This window comes from Camponotus vicinus, unplaced genomic scaffold (genome assembly GCF_025532165.1).
Source record: "Camponotus vicinus isolate PSW18456_S1 unplaced genomic scaffold, iyCamVici1.0 SCAF_7, whole genome shotgun sequence".
NCBI classification, from domain to species: Eukaryota; Metazoa; Arthropoda; class Insecta; order Hymenoptera; family Formicidae; genus Camponotus; species Camponotus vicinus.
Genome location: NW_028141979.1, coordinates 19,013,027 through 19,028,742, shown reverse-complemented (window position 1 = coordinate 19,028,742; position 15,716 = coordinate 19,013,027). Strand labels below are relative to the sequence as shown.

Genomic DNA, 15,716 nt, shown 5'->3' with positions numbered 1-15,716 from the left:
ACTTAATATAAAGCTTAAACTTTATATATTTATACATATAGATTTACACATAAATATATATTGTATCTATTTTGAGGTGTAAAATCTTATTATTGCAGTATCAAAAATTCGGAGAATATGCAAAAGATGATCCAACTAGCTTTAGATTGGCAGAAAATTTTTCCTTGTATCCACAATTTATGTATCATTTACGCAGATCACGTATTCAAGTATTCAATAATTCCCCAAATAAAACTAGTTTTTATAGGTAAGTTGTTATTTGTATAAAACACATGATATATTTAAAACTTATTGATTCTTTTAGGTCTCATATTTCATATATCAATATATATTTTTTGACATTCTTTTTAACTGAAAGAAGAAAGGAGCATCTCAGATAAAGTTTTCATTTATCTTATGATAGCAGCATTTGTCATAAGTTGCTAGTGCATGTATTGCAAATATGCAATAATGCAGTTATTTGAAATTAAATTGAATGTTGCACACAAAATGGACACAGTATATATTGCGAATACACTAGCAACTTATGACAAATGACTGCTATCATAAGATAAATGAAAACTTTATCTGAGATGCTCCTTTGTTCCCATCTTTCATCGAGTGCGATTGTGATTGTGGTTGTGCAAGCTGAAGAAAATCTTTCGATTCGAAGAAATAAAGGTAACGTAAACTACGAATAGATAGATTTTAGTATTGATAAAGTTTCGAAACAATCGGTGTATGAAAATTGAAAATGGTGGTCGTTCTATATACAAGGTGTCCCATTTTAAATAACCTCAAATATTTCTCAAATAATACCCCACACAGCAATCTATATCTCAGACGTAAATCAGATATCATTTCGTCAATAAATTTTTGTTGTATTTGAGATATCTTGATATCTGATATATCTTGAATATCTTCAGAATATCTGATATCTTAATTATCAAAATATCTATAATTTCATAAGTTAAAAATCCAGAAAAAAAGCAAGGAAATAAACCTAACGGTATAATAATCATTATGCCTGTAAATATTATTATATAAGAAATGATCATGATTGATGTTTCTTGAGAAATCATTGTTTATTTCCTAATAATATATAGATATGACGCTCCGATTACAACTGCATTCAATTATTGTTATGTTTACTTTTTTAAGTGATTAGGGATTTATAATAAAAGGATTTATATATCAGAATACGTAATATTCCAATAGCGAGGATTGATTGATGGCAAATAATCAAATAATTCTTGATTTGCAATTAGAAGGGCATAGCTTTATGTCTGATATATGCATTCGTATTTCAAATACAGGTTATGCTAATTAAAAATAAACATCAACAATTAAATTGGACTAAAAATCACGGTTTATTATTATTTAAGATGTATGGTGTTATGTAAAAAAAACTAAATTAAATACCGGTTAAAGTTGGTCCTATTATTTCATAATCGGTATTTTTTTTTAAAATATTTAGAGAACGTGAAATTTCAAAATTATGTCGAAAAACAGTTAAAATGCTATTAATGAATAAAAAAATTAAACATTATCAACGACGTTAATTTTTAAAATATTTATATTTAAAAATTTTACTAAAAATATAATACCCCCTAATTGTTTCCAACAACGAGCAGTAATAATTTTTTTGCAAAATTACACAAAGTATGCTAACGCTCGATTTGATAAAATTCAGATAAAATACTAGTGTTAATAGATAAATATAACTTAAGAGATAAATTATAATTTCTTTTTCTTTCCAAAAACATTTAGATTTTCCAGATGTTTTGACTAATTTATTAATAAAAGGAAAATCATGTTTTACGTTATACTAATTTAATAAAAAATTTAGGATTACGTCATTAAGATGAATTTGTAATTACTGCTTCTTTATGCCCAGAAATAACTACATGCAATCCAGTAATTAGTACAGGACTTAAATTAGCTCGTGCCGCATTTAATATTTTATTATTTAAAATATTAACTTTTTTATAAAAAAATTTTTTTACCAATACCGCAATCAAAAATTCCAGAAATATTATTACTCCAAGCCCAAAGATTTATATCAACAATATCTTCAACATGTTGAGTAGAGTTTAAATGTAAGGCCTCATCACGGGCTATAAATCGTATGATTTTTGCATTACCTTCCATGAGTTTTCGTTCAGCAAATGCAAAAGAGCAAGCGAAACTTACATAAAAACGAATATATTTTTATTTTAAAAAATTAAGTTGTGATAGCACTCATTTTTTATAAAAAAATGAGTGCTATCACAACTTAATTTTTTAGTGTTGGGCAATTATAGATAAACGAAGATCTCGTGCTAATATTTCTCAAATTATGCATATTTTTGGTTTTCTCAGGATAGTTATTGATGCTGGCAACATCAATAACATAAGCAATTTTAATTGACGTAATACTAACTTTGGTTTATGCTCAATGTGTACATATCTAAGATGATGAATTTATTTTAAATAAAGATTCAAGGAACGATGATTGTAATATTTGGTTAATTAATTCATTGTATTATTTTTTTGCCCATACGTGTAGTACATTGTGCCCAAGATAAGAATATAATTTCTTCTGGGCGCCAAAAAAAAGAAAGTTGTTTTTCGATTAGTTTTTCAAAAATGGAATGTTTTTGTTGGTCAAATCGAGCAATATTTAAATTTTAAAGCTGATAATTTTTATTTTGTAGGAATATAAAAATATTAAGAACCTCTTATGTATAAAAAAATTCGCAATCATCCAACTTTACTTAATATTTATTCCAATATCAAAATTTTGATGGATTAATTGTAACTGGAGCTCCTCTAGGATTAATATCTTATTTTAATTGGAGGAGTTATTTTCTAGTTATATTCGTAGCGGTATTTGTATTATTTAAAAATTATTATTAATATCAAACATACTATTCGTGATGTAATTTTGTTTCCTACACTTCGTCCAAAATAAAATTTGTCTTTAGATTATCAAATATTGTATATAATAATAATTATTAATATAAATAAAATAAAGATTATTATTAATTTATACAGTAAATATCTTTCCTAAATATTTTATTTAAAACTAGAAGGATTTTCTGATTTCCTAGAAATTTTATCTATTTCGTCTACTAAGGTAGAAAATCATCATTTACTAAATTCCCGGTAAAAAAATTTAGGATTACGTCATTAAGATGAATTTGTAATTAAATTAAAATCATGATCATAATAAATTAAATTTAAAATTTAAATAATAATAACAATTGATAGTTAATAGCCTAATTCTTATTGCCGTTTCTTTGCTAATAAAATAATGCAAAATTTTTGTATTATATTAATGGAGTAAATTAGAAATAATAATTCATGAATCATTTGTTTCATTAATATTAGTGTTTGTGGGTCTTCTGCTATTACTACAGGAATACTGGTTTCTTTTATTAATAGATAAAAAGGGATGTTGGCATCTAAAAAATAGAAATTTTGATTAACAATACTTATTTAATCAATTATTTCAGTTTATGCCTCCTAAATTATTGTAATTCCACTAAATTAATATCTCATGTCATAGCGTTATCACGAGGCGCTTATTATGAATTGATACGAATTAGCTAATTTCATTATTTTACGCATTGCGTAATTAAATTCTCTTTTTTGAAATAATTCTCCTTGTAACTAAATATTTACATATGTAATCATATACTGGTTACAACACATTAATTTTTTAAGAGTTTTCATGTTATTAATTGGATAAACTACGACTGTTTACGGATGACTTAAACAAAATTGGTCCAGAGTGAAAATTCATTGTTATCTTTAATGCAGTTGATTAGTTCTAATTTTCCTTTGGGAGGATTTGCATATTCACGAGTTGTTTACAGCTAAGAAGCGAAAAATGAAGCTGAAAAACATATTAAAAACTTACGTTATAATGATGACACCTTATTTTTATTAAAACCTATAAATCTTATTCTCAGTATTAAATCACATATGAGACGCGGTAAAACAACTACTAATGTGATGTTTGGAAATGCTGCTAGTGTGTTAGTAGGTGATTTTATATTTAAACGTAATACTTTGTTAGACGAATATTGGTGTGATATTTTAGATGAACAAGGAAGTTAATGCAATACGATAATCATTTGTTAGTGATTTTTTTATTTGGATTATTCAAAAAAATTACTTAATATTTTTGCTTTATTAGGATATTCAGGATACATACGATTAATCACACAAGACGAATACCCTGTTTTGCATGTTAACTGAGTGGTTTAGATCCGAGTACTAATTGTTTTTATTTAGAATATAACTACTCTGGGGTCTACCGGAGTAGTAGCAGCATAATCAAAATATATTGGTAACTTCATCTAACTAGTATTCCAATTTTTATCGCTGTAATTACATAAAATTTTTTGATTCATATAGTCGTTATTAGAATTTTAAAAGAACTAAGTTTTTAGTTGTTTATCATAATTTATTAATCACAATTAATTTTGAGTAATTCCATTAATTACAATATGAGACTTTAGTATATTGTACGTTCCATTATTTTATCTAAATTGATATGCAGTATCGTTCCATACTCGTATTAATTGTGATTAATAAATTATGATAAACAACTAAAAACTTAGTTCTTTTAAAATTCTAATAACGACTATATGAATCAAAAAATTTTATGTAATTACAGCGATAAAAATTGGAATACTAGTTAGATGAAGTTACCAATATATTTTGATTATGCTGCTACTACTCCGGTAGACCCCAGAGTAGTTATATTCTAAATAAAAACAATTAGTACTCGGATCTAAACCACTCAGTTAACATGCAAAACAGGGTATTCGTCTTGTGTGATTAATCGTATGTATCCTGAATATCCTAATAAAGCAAAAATATTAAGTAATTTTTTTGAATAATCCAAATAAAAAAATCACTAACAAATGATTATCGTATTGCATTAACTTCCTTGTTCATCTAAAATATCACACCAATATTCGTCTAACAAAGTATTACGTTTAAATATAAAATCACCTACTAACACACTAGCAGCATTTCCAAACATCACATTAGTAGTTGTTTTACCGCGTCTCATATGTGATTTAATACTGAGAATAAGATTTATAGGTTTTAATAAAAATAAGGTATTCGAACTAATTAGAATATTTTGATAATTAAGATATCAGAATATCTGATATCTTAATTATCAAAATATTCTAATAATATTTTTACGAAAATATAATCTTTTCTATCTGATTTGTTGCAAGATCAGATATCATATCTCAGTTGAAAAAATCATACATTTTTGCAATCTGGAAGATATCTTATAGATATCCCAGTCATATCTGAGTAGCATTATTTAAATCAGATATTCTGATATTTAGATATCTCTTAGATCTCTCTATGATATATTTTGCTGTGTGGGACGTTTTACAGAAAAATTCGTTTCAGACAAAAATTCGTTTCAGACAAAAGTTATATAGTTTCGAGGGGGCCATAAGATGTTACCATTGGTTTGACATTGGACAGTCATTTGAAGGTCACGTGAAGGTCACTTCAATTTTTTTAAATTGCACCCCCTTTTTGGTTCCATTTAAGAAATTGAAGGTAATGCCGAAGTATAAGAAATTCAGAGATTTATCTCGAAGACAACAAAACAGACGATTGTTATCACAAGAACGAAAGAGAAATGTTACTGCCATTTCGATAACGAAAAATTGGCAAGACAATGTTATTGCTAAACACAATTCTGTTCATATAGAATGCTTCGAAAATGAGAATTTTGATACAAATAAATCTCCTTTGCAATCAGTAGATGTAGTACACGAGCAATTACATGATTCCGAGAACATTGAAAATATGCATGATTTTTTTTCAACATGTATTGCAACAGACAAAGAAAAAAACACTTTACAACAACGCTTACGTACTTGGGCTATAGAATATAATGTTCCACACACATCTGTAACAAGTTTATTGCGGATTCTTCGAGAAGAAGGTCTCCAAAATTTGCCTAGCGATGCGAGAACCTTTTTACACACACCCACAGAAACGATTATTCGTGAATGCGCGAGTGGTCATTATTTCCACTATGGTCTGGAAAGAGCATTACGGGAGCGCTTAGAACATTATGAAAGTACCAATGATTTGATAAAAATTAACGTTAACATTGATGGCTTACCTCTTGCTAAAAGCTCAGCAAGTCAATTATGGCCCATACTTGGGCAAATATATAATAACAATCAATCTACAGAACCCTTTTTAATTGGAGCATATCACGGTTATAAGAAGCCTACGAATGCGCACGAGTTGTTAGAAGAATTTTGTGAAGAATATCTACATCTGCACAATGAAGGATTTTCATTCAAAGAAAAAAAGTATCAAGTAATAATCAGAGCTATTATTTGCGATGCTCCTGCCAAATCCTTTGTAACGGGTGTTAAAGGACATAATGGTTATTTTGGTTGCACTAAATGTTTTTGTGAAGGAGAATATTATAACCATAAGATGGTTTTTCTGCAAGAAAATGCACGATTACGTACAAACAATAATTTCCGCAATAGAGAAAATGAAGAACATCACGTTACAGTATCACCATTCGAATACTTGCCTATAGACATAATTAACAGTTTCCCCTTGGATTATATGCATGTAATTTGCTTAGGAGTAATGAAGAAGATGCTGCTTCTATTGATGAAGGGGCCCCATAAATCGCGATTACGTGCGGCACAGATAGAAGCATTATCCAAAGACATTTTAAATTTGCGTAAATTCATACCAATTGAATTTGCTCGTCGCCCACGAGGACTTAACGAATTAGATAGGTGGAAGGCAACAGAATTTCGATTATTCCTTCTTTATTTGGGACCTATTGTTTTACAGAAATATTTGGACGCTGATTATTACAAACATTTCTGTGCTCTACATATTGCTATACGTATATTATGCCATCCTGAAGATTGTTTACGTAACAATGAATATGCTACTGATTTGTTGAAATATTTTGTCAGAACATTTAAAGTATTATACGGAAAAGACACTATTGTTTATAATATACATAATTTAATACATTTGTGTGAAGATGTAAAGAGATATGGATCTTTAAATACATTCTGCGCTTTTCCTTTCGAGAATTTTATGAAAGAACTCAAGAAAATGTTACGCAAATCAGAAAAACCATTGTCACAATTGAACAACAGAATTAATGAACGCGCAATAACTAAATGTGAAAGTAATTTTAATAATAGCAACGTAATAAATATACCGCTACTTCTACATCCAGATGGAAGAAATATGCCCTTAGGATGTGTAAATTCACACAAAAGTATGAAATTTGCAAAATATTTGCTGACGACGAATTCTGCAGATAATTGCTGTTATTTAAAGGATGGATCAGTGTTTTGCATCGAATATATCGGCTACAAAGATAACATACCTATTGTTGTTGGAAAAAAATTTTGTGATCTTCAGTCCATTGCAATGTATTCTTGTAATTCCCAAGACATGAATATTCATACAGCAACGCGGCAAACAAGTGTGGAAGTAGTATCAGCAACGCAAATTGATGCTAAAGCTGTAAAAATATTTTTCAATCACATGTATTATATAATGCCTCTTTTACATTTGTAAAAACAGTGAGTAGTGTTACCTTTATTTATATGCATATAGTACTACATTTATTTTTATGCAGATAAATGTTAAAAGTTATCAAAAATCTTCGATTTTAATCTTCCTTTTTCTAACGACTGTAACGTGAAAAATATTTTTTTTGGATATTTTCTCTTATATGCCAAAAATAACGCCAATTTTATTGCCATCACTTTTTGATACACTTAGAGCTTCTGCCCACAGGACGCGGAAACGCTTGCCACGCGGCAAAAAGTGACGCAGTAATCAATCAACGTATTGTTGTCCTAGCGTTTATTAGCTACCGCGTAACTTTTTCCCGCGCGGCAAGCGCTTCCGCGTTCTGTGGGCAGGAGCTCTTATTTGTATATGTGTAATATATTTTTTAGCATTACTGAGGAAAATGATATTCAACATTTAATCAGTACTAAAATTTAACAATTTCAGATGTATTATGTAATATTTTTTGACGATTGGTGCTCCATAGTACCTGACGTTTGGGTAAATGTTAAGGCAAGAACCTTCAAATGGCCACCAAAAGAAATAAACGTCAGAAGAGCTGTTCAGAAAAATATTTTTCCCTGTGACGACTGGGATGTTCAACAGTATAGACGCATTGTAGGGCCATATGGTAATGAAACTGAAACTATGTAATTTTATTTTGGAAGAATTTTGTAATTACATCAAAATTATTTTGCATAGATTCTTATGAAACAGCCATACAAGCCGAGAAACGAGCAGAAACTGTATCCACATCCGATGAAGGACCAATGCAAGCACTAAGTCAAGGATATTCAATTATACAGGAACCACAAAAAAGAACAATTAAAAGACCACCGTTTCATGATGAACTTGAAAATTACAGCAAAACCGGTAATTAATTCTATTCATTTAATCGTTACCCAAGAAAAAAATGCGTATAATATGGTCAGATGTAAATATACATAATTAGATATGAAAAGATTTGACATATATATAATTTTATATAATCATACATAATAATATTCGAAAAATGATGTGATATGATCATATCTTTATTATCATATTCGACTAGATCTATTTATATATGAAAATAGATGATCAAATATTATTATATAAAGATGTGATCATGTCACGCCATTCTTCGGATATGATTATATAAAATTATATATGTTATCAAATCTTCATATCTAATAATTATGTATATTTACATCTGACTATATTATACCCATTCTTTTCTTGGATAGTGATAATAATTCTAATAATAATTCTACTTATTTAATTGTAATTATTTTATCGTTAATAAGAACAGTAAATTAAGTAATAGTATTTAACTTTGATAGAATATCTAAGCAAGAAAAAGAAGAATGCGTTAACGCCTCCTTGTAATTACGTACCATCTAATAATGTCAGCAATCTTCGAAACAAAGGATTTAATGGTATTTATGGTTTCAGTTTTTCTTCACGGGAAAAAAATTTGTCCTAAATGGATTTTGTCAATATCTGATCATGTCTTGCCAAATAGAGTCATATATGATATATGGTTATCATATATGACTGTATTTGATAATATATATCATATATACGACTATATTTGGCAAGACATGATCAGATATTGACAAAATCCATATATGACGAATTTTTTTTTCCCGAAAGTAGTAAAGTTAAGTTAACTGTATTCTATGGCTATGGTCAGGAAGATGTTATGAATGCTTCGAAAAATCATTCATATATCTTTATTTTCGTGGAATGTAGAACAAAAATAGAATAATGTTCCGAAGCATATCTAACGTTTCCCCGACCGCAGTCAAAGTTTAATAACATTAATAATATTTTGTAGGATCTACAGAAGAAACGAACCTCGTGCAAACGCCTTCTTGCAGTGGCGCACAAGTATCCGGAAATGTTACCAGTCTTAGTAACTTGAATGGTACGCATAATTATAGGATATACAGGGTGAGCCATTTTAATTAACGCACGCAATTATTTCGGAAACAAAGCATTTTAGAGAAAAATGTTTCAGACAAAAGTTTTATGGTTTCGAGGGGGCCATAAGATGGTATCATTGGTTTGACCCTGAAGAGTTATTTGAAGGTCACATGAAGGTCACCTTCAATTTCTTAAATGGAACCTACTATTTGTCATTGCATATTCTTGTAGCTTATCTCGAGAGCTTTCCAAAACACTATAATTATGTACTTTTTTGTTAAGTACTTTTTGAGTTATGAGGCTTGAAATAATTTCTTAATTTTACATAAACCGTAAAATATCTTGTAAAATATTCATTTTTCGATTATCTTACCTTAATACTTTTATGTACAAAATAATGAGAGGAATCAATTGGTGTAAAGAAAACACATAGTTGTTTTTAAGAAAAAATATGGAATTGTTAATTGCAAATTACATATTTTTTCTTCAAAACAACTATGTGTCTTTTTTTACACCAGTTGATTCCTCTTATTATTTTGTACGTAAAAGTATTAAGGTAAGATAATCGAAAAATGAATATTTTACAAGATATTTTACGGTTTATGTAAAATTAAGAAATTATTTCAAGCCTCATAACTCAAAAAGTACTTAACGAAAAGGTACTTAATTATAGTGTTTTGGAAAGCTATCGAGATAAGCTACGAGAATATGCAATGACAAATAGTAGGTTCCATTTAAGAAATTGAAGGTGACCTTCATGTGACCTTCAAATAACTCTTCAAGGTCAAACCGATGATACCATCTTATGGCCCCCTCGAAACCAAACAACTTTTGTCTGAAACATTTTTCTCTAAAATGCTTTGTTTCCGAAATAATTGCGTGCGTTAATTAAAATGGCTCACCCTGTATATGGATTATCTATGTGTGTGTGTGTGTGTGTGTGTGTGTGTGTGTATAAGTTGGGAAATGTGTGTGTATATATATATATATATATATATCACACACACACACACACATTTCCAAACTTACTGCAACAATAACAATGAACTTTATGTGATGACACTTGCTGCGAAGTATTACTTAAAGCTAAAATGAAATCCTATATAAATTATATTTTATATTTTGCAGAATATATGAGGAAGAAAAGTGTGCGTCTTACTTCTTGTGTGCAAGTACCCAGAAATAGCAGCCAATTTAATAAGGGTAAGCAAAATAATGGTATGTTTTTTTACTTTTCAGGAAAAAAAGAAGCTTATATAAAGAAGTGATTAAATACTTTGTGAAGTTCAATTAATGATTTGTTGTTAATAAATTGTATTTATTTATTTCTTATCTAATTAAACTATTCATGAAGTATATAGCCACTTGTTTATAAGCAAACTCTTATAGCAATATTTAAATTAGATTATGTTTATTAAAAAATTATCTTTTTAAAAAAGGGTGCTAAGTCCACATCAAAAACTGTTACATATACTTAAAAAATTTTCAAATTATTTTAATTTTGTGTAAAATATATTCTAGAAAAAATAATATAAAAAATTGCGTTAAATGAAAATTATATAAAATAGTTTACAATGAATGAAATTTAATAACACTGTGATGAACAGTATAACTAACAAAATGAACTCACAGACTTTATATTTACAGATGTTGACATTACTGATGAGGAATGGTTGAACGAAAGTTTAGTAGGTGATTACGTGTCTTGCGATAATGCTAATGTGCGTGATGATGGTAATGGGCTTAATAATGACAATGTGCCTGATGATAATAATGATGATGATGATGATATTGGTGACAATATGATTAGCCCTGATAATGTGCTTGACGGTGATGACATGACAACTTTCAATGCCAATGGCAATCATTTGGAAAAATGCTGTGGTATGTATTAAACTTTATTCTTTATTCTTCCTTCTTAATTATATCGTTATATTGTACTTATAATAGCAATATGTTATATGTACTTAATTTCGTATGTATGTACTTGTGTAAAATAACTAAACAGATAATTTTAATGATACTTATAAAGAGAAATAAATATTTTTCTTTTTTATCTTATACAGATGCGTGTCGTACCGAACAAAAAATTATTAAAAATCTCATACAAAAGAATACGAGACAGTTGGAGATAATAATAAATTTAATAAATAACGCAGGACCAGCTAATACAATATATAATAATGACGAAGTCCAATTATTGCCGGAATTTCCGCTATCAACAGTTGACGAATTTTTCAAATTTGACACGGATCTCCAAAAGGACAGAGAGATTCGGAAACAATTAGTGAGTACTTTTCTGTTTTTGCGTCCATTTCTTTTTTCTTCTTCTCTCTATTTTTAAATGTGAAATAAATGTATATTTCCATAATTCAATCAACAACAAAAATTCTTTTGTAGAGATAAAAGTAGAAGACAAAATCTAGATATTGAATATACTGGGTGTCACACTAATTAATTCCTCTCATTATTTTGTACATAAAAGTATTAAGATAAGATAATTGGTGTAAAAAAACACATAGTTGTTTCGAAAAAAAAAATGTAATTTGCAATTAACAATTACAATTTTTTCTTAAAAATAACTATGTTTTCTTTACACCAATTGATTCCTCTCATTATTTTGTACATAAAAGTATTAAGGTGAAGTAATCGAAAAATGAATATTTTACAATTACCTCACCTTAATACTTTTATGTACAAAATAAGATATTTTACGGTTTATATAAAATTAAGAAACAATTTCAAGCCTCATAACTCTGCAAGTACTTAATGAAAACTAACTTAATTATAGTGTTTTGGAAAGCTCTCGAGATAAGCTACAAGAATAATAACGCAATGAAAAATAAATGGTTCCATTTAAGAAATTGAAGGTGACCTTCACATGATTTTGACAACGCTATTCAAGGTCGTGCTAATATTACTGTGCATTATTTGAAACCCTATAACTTTTATAGGAAACATTTTTGTCTGCCGTTCTCGGTTTTCGAGATATTCGGCTGATACGGGTGGTCTGACACACCCCGTATATATATATATATATATATATATATATATATATATATATATATATATTTATTTATTTATTTATTTATTTATTTATTTATTTATTCATATAATAAAAACAATTTTGAAAAATAAAATAATGAAAATAATAGGCTCAACATAATAATAAATTACTAAGGGGTAAAAAGGCAAATAAAAATCAAAAGACACGCGGTTATTAGTGCGCAAATTTAGATATATAGTATAAAATATTTACTTAAATTTACTTAAAGCGTAATATATAACATTCTTTTAAATTTTATTACAATTTTTGCTGCCTTTTGTCGCTTAGTAATTTTGAAAGAAGCTCTTAAAATATATTAAATTCATGTTTCCTTTTTCTTCAAGCGGCTTAAATTGAAAATATTATTAAACATTTTTGTAACATTCTGTTATAGAAAAGGAAAATTGCAAAAATTGGAGGAAACACTTTCGTTCACAAGACAAGGAATATTATAAAATACACATTATCGGATGAATTGTGCCGCAAATTATCATGGACAGGCCAAAAAGGATCAACGGCAATTAAGGACACAAGTTTTGTCACAGTTATTATGGGTAATTATTATTTCTTTAAGATATATTTTTATTTCTCCTTTTTATGTAATATTGTTTAAAAATAGTTGCACCTTTAATGTATTCGAACATCAGTATTCGAGATAGTATCTAACATATGCTTAGATGTAACGTGCACTTTTAACTTTAAATTTTTCTTCAGAATTATTAATAAGATCTTACTTCAAATTTCGTTCAAATATTCTTCTACACTTTATACTCTTTCCAATTTTTTACGGATCAAAATTTTTATATTCTTTCCAAAAGTTGCAAACGTTTATAGCTATACTTTACTTCATGACTACCCTATTCTAACTATTGGAATTAAAGCACAAAATATTTTAATAATTATGTAACAAATCGTTTTTCAGCATACGTTTCGGACGACGAAAAAAGTAATATGCACGATATTAAAAAGACCATCCAAGAATGGTTACGACATGCGGGAGATCGCCTCAACTATTTAAGGAACAACGAGAAAAAGGTTGGTAAATTATTGAAAATTCCATACGATATTATTTAAAAAACAATAGGGCTGTATAATGTTGCTGCATAACATTTTTAGTGTTGAAAATGAGAAAACATTGAAATTAATATATGTTTTTTAATATATGTAAATGTATATCTTAAATCATATTTCACTTATCTATTTCAATTATCTTTTGTATATTTTTTTACAGCACTATGACATATGAAGATTTTATTCAACAAAATGAAGATTGTGACGATGTGCGCAATGGAATGCTTGGTCATCATCGCGTATTGATGCTACTAGACTAGTTGTACCATTGAAAACTTTGTATCAACCAATTAAGGAACGAGTAGATCTTCCGCCAATTCAATATGATCCAGTTTTATGTACAAGATTTAAGCCTACGGCACACGGTACAATTTTTCGTACTGGATTTGATAAGATTTAGTAAAATATTAGAAATGCTGCATTCTGATTGGTGCATTTTTAGTATTTTACTAAATCTTATCAAATCCAGTACGAAAAATCGTACCGTGTGCCGTCGGCTTAACATGCAGAGCTATTTTAAATCCATTATATCAAGTAGACTATCGTGCAAAATTATGGATCTGCAATTTTTGCTCTCAGAGAAATCCTGTAAGAAAAAATTCTATCCATTTTCTTTTAAGCTAAATCATTTTAGCTAGACTAGAGTTTAACTTAATTAGATTTAAGCTAGCAATTATTCAATTTTGGAAGTAAATTCAGCAGAATAGTAAGCTATAGGTCCTTGATAAAAATGACTAAAATAATATGATTTAGATTGTACAGATCATAAGATTTCAATCTTGTATTATAGTATGTATGTATATACACAGCATATATATGCTATACACATAAATGAATAGAGTAAAAATCATTTTTTATTTATCACAAACATTTTGAAAAATATTAAAGTAGTTTATTTCTATTAGAAATTAAAGTATATTTTTATGTATTTCTTTATTATGATATATTTACATTCATATTCTATTCTTTATTACTTCATTTAAATTCGTATTTTATTTAATACATAATTCTCTTGTAATATTCTCCTCTCTATATCATATAAGATATAATTTAAAAAGTAATCGTAAATTATTTATTAGGAGCATATAGTTTTCATAAAAATATGTATAAATATTCAAAATATAATAAAGAAATGAACTTAAGATGAGTTTTATTATTTATTATAGAATAAATCAATAAATCAATGCAGCTATTTTACCGACCGAATTACGCACGTCTAAAAGTCGTCTTAATTGAAATGTCTGAGACGTCTTTATAACATCCTGAGTGAGACATTTAATTATGTCTTGATTGGGACGTCTTGAGTGAGACGTCTTAAAACAATGCCCGACAGATATCTTAAATCGGGACATAAGACGTCTTAAAGACGTCATAAAGATGTAATTCTGATAACTTCTTAAGACGTCTTTAGAAATTTCATGACGTCTTTAAGACTTCTTTAAGACGACATAATGTTGTGTGGGCAGAATTCTTCCGTGACTGCGTATGCGAGACCACCGTACAACTCACGAAATCCATAGGAAATGGATTTGGTTATTTCGCTTACATCTTACAACCTTATGCTATGGCCATTGCAGACCCGGCTTTAAATATCATTAATTCTTACCTGTGCAAAGCACTGCTCAACTTTGGTAAATGGAATAATTTATTTTCCAACTCGATCCCGTCTAATGCCTGGCTGGCCTGGCACCGCGGCCATCTTAAAAATGGCGTCTTAAAATAAATGTTCTTAAAAACATCAGAAAGACGTGTATTGGTCAGGTCTTAAAGACGTCATAAGAAAGGCATGTTTAAGACGTTTAAAAAAATACGTCTTAAATTGAATGTCTTACAGACGTTAGAAAGACGTCTATTGGTCAGGTCTTAAAGGCGTCATAAGAAAGGCATGTTTAAGACGTTTAAAAAAATACGTTTTAAATTGAATGTCTTACAGACGTTAGAAAGACGTCTATTGGTCAGGTCTTAAAGGCGTCATAAGAAAGGCATGTTTAAGACGTTTAAAAAAATACGTCTTAAATTGAATGTCTTAAAAACATCAGAAAGACGTCAATTGGTCAAGTCTTAAAGGCGTCATAAGAAAGGCATCTTTAAGACGTTTAAAAAAATACGTCTT

At 28.5% G+C, this 15,716-nt stretch overlaps 1 protein-coding gene across 6 annotated transcripts; it reads left to right on the top strand.

The window, feature by feature from the left end:
- The first annotated feature begins 100 nt into the window (after window positions 1–100).
- On the top strand, window positions 101–14,566 carry LOC145974857 (uncharacterized). 6 transcript variants are annotated; one of them, XM_083104917.1, is made up of 12 exons: window positions 101–247; window positions 305–660; window positions 8,026–8,209; window positions 8,281–8,451; window positions 8,901–8,996; window positions 9,398–9,487; window positions 10,615–10,689; window positions 11,134–11,370; window positions 11,553–11,773; window positions 12,927–13,086; window positions 13,455–13,567; window positions 13,764–14,566. In XM_083104917.1, the coding sequence occupies exons 3-12, from the start codon at window positions 8,026–8,028 to the stop codon at window positions 13,776–13,778; spliced, it is 1,362 nt and encodes a 453-aa protein (XP_082961043.1). In that variant the 5' UTR covers window positions 101–247; window positions 305–660; the 3' UTR covers window positions 13,779–14,566. The 6 variants fall into 6 exon arrangements, 5 of the variants coding, with proteins under 5 accessions (XP_082961043.1, XP_082961044.1, XP_082961041.1 ...); XM_083104918.1 differs by lacking the exon at window positions 305–660; XM_083104916.1 differs by lacking the exons at window positions 101–247; window positions 305–660 and adding an exon at window positions 7,447–7,586 and having other exon boundaries at window positions 13,764–14,521.
- The last annotated feature ends 1,150 nt before the right edge of the window (window positions 14,567–15,716 follow it).

What these genes read in the sequence shown, in the direction of transcription:
- LOC145974857 (XM_083104915.1), top strand. Translation starts at nt 5,563, where the DNA reads ATGCCGAAGTATAAGAAATTCAGAGATTTATCTCGAAGACAACAAAAC.